Source organism: Lepisosteus oculatus, chromosome 7 (assembly GCF_040954835.1).
Source record: "Lepisosteus oculatus isolate fLepOcu1 chromosome 7, fLepOcu1.hap2, whole genome shotgun sequence".
Classification (NCBI taxonomy): Eukaryota; Metazoa; Chordata; class Actinopteri; order Semionotiformes; family Lepisosteidae; genus Lepisosteus; species Lepisosteus oculatus.
This window is the reverse complement of record NC_090702.1, coordinates 1,593,994-1,604,404: the sequence shown is the minus strand read 5'-3', so window position 1 is coordinate 1,604,404 and position 10,411 is coordinate 1,593,994. Positions and strand designations below refer to the sequence as shown.

At 54.6% G+C, this 10,411-nt stretch overlaps 2 protein-coding genes across 3 annotated transcripts in view; one reads left to right on the top strand and one right to left on the bottom strand.

Moving 5' to 3' along the window:
* Positions 1-7,680, bottom strand: part of pold1 (polymerase (DNA directed), delta 1, catalytic subunit) — a gene marked incomplete in the record, with an annotated part of 23,627 nt that extends 15,947 nt beyond the window's left edge. The window contains 6 exon segments of the mRNA XM_069191770.1: positions 864-1,034; positions 2,027-2,152; positions 2,283-2,423; positions 5,060-5,173; positions 5,276-5,456; positions 7,516-7,680. Coding sequence (XP_069047871.1) covers positions 864-1,034; positions 2,027-2,152; positions 2,283-2,423; positions 5,060-5,173; positions 5,276-5,456 — 733 coding nt within the window.
* LOC107076489 (serine/threonine-protein phosphatase 6 regulatory subunit 1-like) overlaps positions 7,025-10,411 on the top strand; it is a 35,958-nt gene continuing 32,571 nt past the window's right edge. For both annotated transcript variants that reach the window (XM_069191776.1, XM_069191775.1), the window contains exon 1: positions 7,025-7,157. The gene's annotated coding sequence lies outside the window, so the exon portion shown is untranslated. The remainder of the gene's footprint in view (positions 7,158-10,411) is intronic.

Sequence of the window (10,411 nt, the reverse complement as noted above, 5' to 3'; positions counted from 1 at the left end):
TACAGACACACTGACTGGACACTCCAGTACATGAACACTGCACTGAGAGAGAGAGGGGTTCATACAGACACACTGACTGGACACTCCAGTACATTAACACTACACTGAGAGAGAGAGGGGTTCATACAGACACACTGACTGGACACTCCAGTACACTAACACTGCACTGAGAGAGAGAGGGGTTCATACACACACACTGACTGGACACTCCAGTACATTAACACTTCACTGAGAGAGAGAGGGGTTAATACAGACACACTGACTGGACACTCCAGTACATGAACACTGCACTGAGAGAGAGAGGGGTTCATACAGACACACTGACTGGACACTCCAGTACATTAACACTGCACTGAGAGAGAGAGGGGTTCATACAGACACACTGACTGGACACTCCAGTACATGAACACTGCACTGAGAGAGAGAGGGGTTCATACAGACACACTGACTGGACACTCCAGTACATGAACACTGCACTGAGAGAGAGAGGGGTTCATACAGACACACTGACTGGACACTCCAGTACATTAACACTGCACTGAGAGAGAGAGGGGTTCATACACACACACTGACTGGACACTCCAGTACATGAACACTGCACTGAGAGAGAGAGGGGTTCATACAGACACACTGACTGGACACTCCAGTACATTAACACTGCACTGAGAGAGAGAGGGGTTCATACAGACACACTGACTGGACACTCCAGTACATGAACACTGCACTGAGAGAGAGAGGGGTTCATACAGACACACTGACTGGACACTCCAGTACATTAACACTGCACTGAGAGAGAGAGGGGTTCATACAGACACACTGACTGGACACTCCAGTACACTAACACTGCACTGAGAGAGAGACACACCGGATCTCGAAGTCGATGTTGGCCTCGTACGCAGAGTAGCTCTGTGTGGAGAAGTTCCCGAACTTGAACCCCTGCTCCAGGAGACGCTTTGCAGGGGCAATCAGTCGCGGGGTTGCCATGGTGATGCGCAGGAAATCACTGGAGCGGTTTCCATGGTAACCATACATGCCTGGAGAGGGATGGACACAGACATCCAATTGAGATCCTGTCCTGGGAGACGCACAGTGATCATTCTGCACCAGTAACCCCACCTGGGAGACGCACAGTGATCATTCTGCACCTGTAACTCCACCTGGGAGACACACAGTGATCATTCTGCACCAGCTGCCCCACCTGGGAGACACACAGTGATCATTCTGCACCTGTAACTCCACCTGGGAGACACACAGTGATCATTCTGCACCAGGAACCCCACCTGGGAGACGCACAGTGATCATTCTGCACCTGTAACCCCACCTGGGAGACGCACAGTGATCATTCTGCACCTGTAACCCCACCTGGGAGACGCACAGTGATCATTCTGCACCTGTAACTCCACCTGGGAGACGCACAGTGATCATTCTGCACCAGCAGCTCCACCTGGGAGACACACAGTGATCATTCTGCACCAGTAACCCCACCTGGGAGACGCACAGTGATCATTCTGCACCAGCAAACCCACCTGGGAGACACACAGTGATCATTCTGCACCAGCAGCCCCACCTGGGAGACACACAGTGATCATTCTGCACCTGTAACCCCACCTGGGAGACACACAGCGATCATTCTGCACCAGTAACCCCACCTGGGAGACGCACAGTGATCATTCTGCACCAGCAGCCCCACCTGGGAGACACACAGTGATCATTCTGCACCAGTAACCCCACCTGGGAGACGCACAGCGATCACTCTGCACCAGCAGCCCCACCTGGGAGACGCACAGCGATCATTCTGCACCAGCAGCCCCACCAGGGAGACACACAGTGATCATTCTGCACCAGTCGCCCCACCTGGGAGACGCACAGCGATCATTCTGCACCAGTCGCCCCACCTGGGAGACGCACAGTGATCATTCTGCACCTGTAACTCCACATGGGAGACGCACAGCGATCATTCTGCACCAGCAGCCCCACCTGGGAGTCCCCCTGCACCCCTGTACCCCAGTAAAGTGCCGACACTCACTCTCCTTGCGCGTGATGTCCACCGCCAGCACGGTGACGGACAGGTTGTCCTTGTTGGATCTCATGTCCTTCAGAACCACAGAGTTGAGCTCCTTCTGAAACTCGCCGAGGTGGGAGGAGGTGAACCCTGGGAGAGAGAGAGAGAGAGAGGCGGGGAGACGCTGAACCCAGGGGTGGAAAATCAGGAAGAAGGATCCCCTTTCCCTACCGGAGAGAGAGAGAGAGCGAGGGGCCGGTCGGACAGCGGACTCACGGACCGGCGGGCGCAGGAATGTAGAAATAGGGCGCAAAGCCGTGGATGTGGCAGCAGACGGAGTTCCCCAGGTCCGTGATTCCGAACACGCGGATGACGGGAACGCTGCCCTGAGACGCGCCTGGCATGCCAGCCACCGGTGAACCTGTCACGGAGGACGGAGAATTGGAGACACAGAGTTTAACTCCCAGTCTCTCAATACAGCAATCTCTTTTGTACACTCTAGAGACACACTGAGATTAACACAGACCCTAATACAGACCCTAGAGACACACTGAGATTAACACAGACCCTAATATAGACCCTAGAGACACACCTCACACACAGAGATTAATACAGACCCTAATATAGACCCTAGAGACACACCTCACACACACACAGAGATATAGACCCTAATATAGACCCTAGAGACACACCTCACACACACACAGAGATATAGACCCTAATATAGACCCTAGAGACACACCTCACACACACACAGAGATATAGACCCTAATACAGATCCTAGAGACACACCTCACACACAGAGATTAATACAGACCCTAATATAGACCCTAGAGACACACCTCACACACACACACAGATTAATACAGACCCTAATATAGACCCTAGAGACACACCTCACACACACACACAGATTAATACAGACCCTAATATAGAACCTAGAGACACACCTCACACACACACACAGATTAATACAGACCCTAATATAGACCCTAGAGACACACCTCACACACACACACAGATTAATACAGACCCTAATATAGACCCTAGAGACACACCTCACACAGAGATTAATACAGACCCTAATACAGACCCTAGAGACACACCTCACACACACAGATTAATACAGACCCTAGAGACACACCTCACACACAGAGATTAATACAGACCCTAATAAAGACCCCAGAGACACACCTCACACACACACAGAGATTAACACAGACTCTAATATAGACCCTAGAGACACACCTCACACACACATAGAGATGAATACAGACCCTAATATAGACCCTAGAGACACACCTCACATAGAGATGAATACAGACCCTAATATAGACCCTAGAGACACACCTCACATAGAGATGAATACAGACCCTAATATAGACCCTAGAGACACACCTCACATAGAGATGAATACAGACCCTAATATAGACCCTAGAGACACACCTCACATAGAGATGAATACAGACCCTAATATAGACCCTAGAGACACACCTCACATAGAGATGAATACAGACCCTAATATAGACCCTAGAGACACACCTCACATAGAGATGAATACAGACCCTAATATAGACCCTAGAGACACACCTCACATAGAGATTAATATAGACCCTAATATAGACCCTAGAGACACACCTCACACACACAGAGATGAATACAGACCCTAATATAGACCCTAGAGACACACCTCACACACACAGAGATGAATACAGACCCTAATATAGACCCTAGAGACACACTTCACACACACAGAGATGAATACAGACCCTAATATAGACCCTAGAGACACACCTCACACACAGAGAGATTAATACAGACCCTAATATAGACCCTAGAGACACACCTCACACACAGAGAGATTAATACAGACCCTAATATAGACCCTAGAGACACACCTCACACACAGAGAGATTAATACAGACCCTAATATAGACCCTAGAGACACACCTCAAACACACAGAGATTAATACAGACCCTAATATAGACCCTAGAGACACACCTCACACACAGAGAGATTAATACAGACCCTAATATAGACCCTAGAGACACACCTCACACACACAGATTAATACAGACCCTAATATAGACCCTAGAGACACACCTCACACACACAGATTAATACAGACCCTAATATAGACCCTAGAGACACACCTCACACACACAGATTAATACAGACCCTAGAGACACACCTCACACACACAGATTAATACAGACCCTAGAGACACACCTCACACACACAGAGATTAACACAGACCCTAATAAAGACCCCAGAGACACACCTCACACACACACAGAGATTAACACAGGCTCTAATATAGACCCTAGAGACACACCTCACACAGAGATGAGTACAGACCCTAATATAGACCCTAGAGACACACCTCACACACACAGAGATGAATACAGACCCTAATATAGACCCTAGAGACACACCTCACACACACAGAGATGAATACAGACCCTAATATAGACCCTAGAGACACACCTCACACACACAGAGATGAATACAGACCCTAATATAGACCCTAGAGACACACCTCACACACACAGATTAATACAGACCCTAATATAGACCCTAGAGACACACCTCACACGCAGAGAGATTAATACAGACCCTAATATAGACCCTAGAGACACACCTCACATGCAGAGAGATTAATACAGACCCTAATATAGACCCTAGAGACACACCTCACACACACACAGAGATTAATACAGACCCTAATATAGACCCTAGAGACACACCTCACACACACAGAGATTAAAACAGACCCTAATATAGACCTTAGAGACACACCTCACACACACACAGAGATGAATACAGACCCTAATATAGACCCTAGAGACACACCTCACACAGAGATGAATACAGACCCTAATATAGACCCTAGAGACACACCTCACACACACAGAGATGAATACAGACCCTAATATAGACCCTAGAGACACACCTCACACACACACAGATTAATACAGACCCTAATATAGACCCTAGAGACACACCTCACACACACAGAGACATCAGTTTTCACCGAGGGGCAGACCGGCAGTTACCTAGGTAATAGTCCAGATCAATCTGCTGGAAAATGAGGGGAGTGTTGCGATGATCCAAGGGGGCAGCCGGTGGGCGTGGCCATCGAGGGTTCATGTCAGGAGAGAACAGACTCCCTGACAAGGGGGGGGGGCAGAGAGAGAGAAAGAAGAGCTTAATTCACCACGTGCCCAACGGGGCCGCACAGTCCAGCCAGGGGGCAGGAGACCCACACTCACCCACGGGTATGACGTCGTGCCCGGCCTGCCCCTCCCTCGACTCCGCCCCCATCTCGGATTCGTCGAGGAAAGCCAGCTCCTCCTCGAAGTGGGAGGGGCCGTCGTCCCAGTCGCCGCCCACTTTGGACCGCTTGGGCTGCGAGGCCGCGGCCGGGCCCGGGTTCCGCCTCTTCGTGTCCATCTGCGGTCAGACAGCCACAGCAGGGACGGTGAGCTGCGCGCTACGGGCACGGCTGTAGGGAACCCGTCTCGCCAAGCACCCCAATAATACACACCCCAATATAGATATGTACAGAGCTCAGTACAGCTCAGTACGGCCCTGACACACTCAGTCCCGGGGCGCAGTGCTCAGTACGGCCCTGACACACTCAGTCCCGGGGCGCAGTGCTCAGTACGGCTCTGACACACTCAGTCACGGGGCGCAGTGCTCAGTACAGCCCTGACACACTCAGTCCCGGGGCACAGTGCTCAGTACAGCCCTGACACACTCAGTCCCGGGGCACAGTGCTCAGTACAGCCCTGACACACTCAGTCCCGGGGCGCTGTGCTCAGTACAGCCCTGACACACTCAGTCCCGGGGCGCAGTGCTCAGTACAGCCCTGATACACTCAGTCCCGGGGCGCAGTGCTCAGTACAGCCCTGACCCACTCAGTCCCGGGGCGCAGTGCTCAGTAGAGCTCTGACACACTCAGTCCCGGGGCGCAGTGCTCAGTAGAGCCCCGACACACTCAGTCACAGGGCGCTGTGCTCAGTACAGCCCTGACACACTCCGTCACAGGCCGCTGTGCGCAGTACAGCCCTGACACACTCCGTCACAGGGCGCTGTGCTCAGTACAGCCCTGACACACTCCGTCACAGGGCGCTGTGCTCAGTACAGCCCTGACACACTCAGTCCCGGGGCGCAGTGCTCAGTACAGCCCTGATACACTCAGTCCCGGGGCGCAGTGCTCAGTACAGCCCTGATACACTCAGTCCCGGGGCGCAGTGCTCAGTAGAGCCTTGACACACTCAGTCCCGGGGCGCAGTGCTTAGTAGAGCCTTGACACACTCGCTCCCGGGGCGCAGTGCTCAGTACAGCCCTGACACACTCAGTCCCGGGGCGCAGTGCTCAGTACAGCCCTGACACACTCCGTCACGGGGCGCTGTGCTCAGCAGAGCTTAGCCCATAACTAAGCCCCTTCACACTGCTATCGCCTCAGGCGTTCACAGCCCACGACACGCTCTCGGGTCGTGGCGATGAGAGATACACGCCAGCCCACGAGCAGATCTCCCTGAGACAGACAGACCGCGTCGCTCCGAACGTTTAAAGCTTATCCGGGTGGGGCTGCACACTGGTGGGGGTGGGGGGGATCCCCACGACCCGTACGGCGCTTTGAGAGGAGGGTCCAGAAAAGCGCTATATAAGTGTAAGCAAGTATTCATGAATTAAAAGATCCCTCGGTAAACACTCGTCAAGTGTGCTCAGCTTGACACGGCACGCCGCGAAAACGCTCACATACGCACGCCGAGGCAGGTCCGGAGAAACGCGTTTGTCTACGATCAGTCAAAAGAAACAGAAAAAGAAATACCTCCGCTGCACAAGTCGGAAAGCGCGCCGTGCTGCCTCTGCCCAACTCCCGCCAACTTTCCCTCTGTCTCGGCGTGACCTCTCACCCCGGCCCCCTCGTTACCCGGGAAACCCGCCTCGCCCGCGGCCGCCGATTGGCTGCCCCGGGAGGGGCGGGGGCAGGAAGCCGGCCTCTCTCTCGTCGCCCGCACGGCGGCGTCCGGCGGCCATGTTTGGTGTGGCGCCGGAGGACGACCGTAAAACTTTCGCCTCGTTGAAAACAGGACTGAAAACGGATGGGATGCGCTGTTCGCACGTCTTTATGAGCGCTACTGTGTAAGTAAGCACGCCGCAAGCTCCTCGCAGCACAGTCAGGTTCTCTGGGGATGTTTCGGGATGAAAGCTGCCAGGAGGACTATCGACTTCAAAGTGCTATAAATTGTTTGATTACCCGTCTCCTCTCTAGTATTTTTTTAAGTTCCTAGACTTCTCTTTTAGCTTTTTTTGTTATGCGAAGCGCACTGAGGTGCACTTGAATGAAACGTGCCAGATCAATTTAATATAGTGTTGTTATTATAGACACCAGCAAGGAATTGGCCTGAGTCTAAATAAAATGTGAACGTTTCTCTGCACCGATCGGGTTTCCTGCTCTTAAAAGTCGGAGCTCGCCGGAGCGCCAGCTCAGAATACACACCGTAGGGCTGATGGAGTATTTCAGCCCGATTTACGGTTCCTATTCGCCATGTCGACCTGATGGGACTTGATAATGGGGAATTAGCTGCCTTTCAGCCTTCCTCTAATTGGTCGCATTTACGCAAGGGGCAGAACTAGAATCCGTTCTCGCCCCGGTCACCGTTGCGGAAGAGAGGGGCTTCGTTTACGAGTTCATTGATTTATGTCCCCCGACGTGTGATGACGTGAAATGAGGATTTCTAACGCCTCTGAGTATTTGCACAAACCCACGTTTCGGTGGAGGTGCATTTAAAACCGGGATCAGGTGACACGTCTTTACACAGAGGGTGGTGGAGGTGGGGAACAAGCTGCTCAGCTGTGTGGTTGAAGCCGATACCCTGGCTTCTCTCCAGACACAGCTGGGTGAGCTCCTCCAGTCAGGACAGGAGGCTCTTCTGTACACAGAGGGGGGTGGGGGTGGGGAACAGGCTGCCCAGCCCTGTGGTTGAAGCCGATACCCTGGCGTCTCTCCAGACACAGCTGGGTGAGCTCCTCCAGCCAGGACAGGAGGCTCTTCTGTACACAGAGGGTGGTGGGAGTGGGGAACAAGCTGCCCAGCCCTGTGGTTGAAGCCGATACACTGGCTTCTCTCCAGACACAGCTGGGTGAGCTCCTCCAGTCAGGACAGGAGGCTCTTCTGTACACAGAGGGTGGTGGGGGTGGGGAACAAGCTGCCCAGCCCTGTGGTTGAAGCCGATACCCTGGCTTCTCTCCAGACACAGCTGGGTGAGCTCCTCCAGTCAGGACAGGAGGGGCTTCTGTACACAGAGGGTGGTGGGGGTGGGGAACAAGCTGCCCAGCCCTGTGGTTGAAGCCGATACCCTGGCTTCTCTCCAGACACAGCTGGGTGAGCTCCTCCAGTCAGGACAGGAGGGGCTTCTGTACACAGAGGGTGGTGGGGGTGGGGAACAAGCTGCCCAGCCCTGTGGTTGAAGCCGATACCCTGGCTTCTCTCCAGGCACAGCTGGGTGAGCTCCTCCAGTCAGGACAGGAGGCTCTTCTGTACACAGAGGGTGGTGGGGGTGGGGAACAAGCTGCCCAGCCCTGTGGTTGAAGCCGATACCCTGGCTTCTCTCCAGACACAGCTGGGTGAGCTCCTCCAGTCAGGACAGGAGGCTCTTCTGTACACAGAGGGTGGTGGGGGTGGGGAACAAGCTGCCCAGCCCTGTGGTTGAAGCCGATACCCTGGCTTCTCTCCAGACACAGCTGGGTGAGCTCCTCCAGTCAGGACAGGAGGGGCTTCTGTACACAGAGGGTGGTGGGGGTGGGGAACAAGCTGCCCAGCCCTGTGGTTGAAGCCGATACCCTGGCTTCTCTCCAGACACAGCTGGGTGAGCTCCTCCAGTCAGGACAGGAGGGGCTTCTGTACACAGAGGGTGGTGGGGGTGGGGAACAAGCTGCCCAGCCCTGTGGTTGAAGCCGATACCCTGGCTTCTCCCCAGACACAGCTGGGTGAGCTCCTCCAGTCAGGACAGGAGGCTCTTCTGTACACAGAGAGGGGTGGGGGTGGGGAACAAGCTGCCCAGCCCTGTGGTTGAAGCCGATACCCTGGCTTCTCTCCAGGCACAGCTGGGTGAGCTCCTCCAGTCAGGACAGGAGGCTCTTCTGTACACAGAGGGGGGTGGGGGTGGGGAACAAGCTGCCCAGCCCTGTGGTTGAAGCCGATACCCTGGCTTCTCTCCAGGCACAGCTGGGTGAGCTCCTCCAGTCAGGACAGGAGGCTCTTCTGTACACAGAGAGGGGTGGGGGTGGGGAACAAGCTGCCCAGCCGTGTGGTTGAAGCCGATACCCTGGCTTCTCTCCAGACACAGCTGGGTGAGCTCCTCCAGTCAGGACAGGAGGCTCTTCTGTACACAGAGGGGGGTGGGGGTGGGGAACAAGCTGCCCAGCCCTGTGGTTGAAGCCGATACCCTGGCTTCTCTCCAGACACAGCTGGGTGAGCTCCTCCAGTCAGGACAGGAGGCTCTTCTGTACACAGAGGGTGGTGGGGGTGGGGAACAAGCTGCCCAGCCCTGTGGTTGAAGCCGATACCCTGGCTTCTCTCCAGACACAGCTGGGTGAGCTCCTCCAGTCAGGACAGGAGGCTCTTCTGTACACGGAGGGTGGTGGGGGTGGGGAACAAGCTGCCCAGCCGTGTTGTTGAAGCCGATACCCTGGCTTCTCTCCAGACACAGCTGGGTGAGCTCCTCCAGTCAGGACAGGAGGGGCTTCTGTACACAGAGGGTGGTGGGGGTGGGGAACAAGCTGCCCAGCCGTGTTGTTGAAGCCGATACCCTGGCTTCTCTCCAGACACAGCTGGGTGAGCTCCTCCAGTCAGGACAGGAGGGGCTTCTGTACACAGAGGGGGGTGGGGGTGGGGAACAAGCTGCCCAGTCAGGTTGTTGAAGCCGATACCCTGGCTTCTCTCCAGGCACAGCTGGGTGAGCTCCTCCAGTCAGGACAGGAGGCTCTTCTGTACACGGAGGGGGGTGGGGGTGGGGAACAAGCTGCCCAGCCCTGTGGTTGAAGCCGATACCCTGGCTTCTCTCCAGACACAGCTGGGTGAGCTCCTCCAGTCAGGACAGGAGGCTCTTCTGTACACAGAGGGTGGTGGGGGTGGGGAACAAGCTGCCCAGCCCTGCGGTTGAAGCCGATACCCTGGCTTCTCTCCAGACACAGCTGGGTGAGCGCCTCCAGTCAGGACAGGAGGCTCTTCTGTACACAGAGGGTGGTGGGGGTGGGGAACAAGCTGCCCAGCCGTGTTGTTGAAGCCGATACCCTGGCTTCTCTCCAGACACAGCTGGGTGAGCTCCTCCAGTCAGGACAGGAGGCTCTTCTGTACACAGAGGGTGGTGGGAGTGGGGAACAAGCTGCCCAGC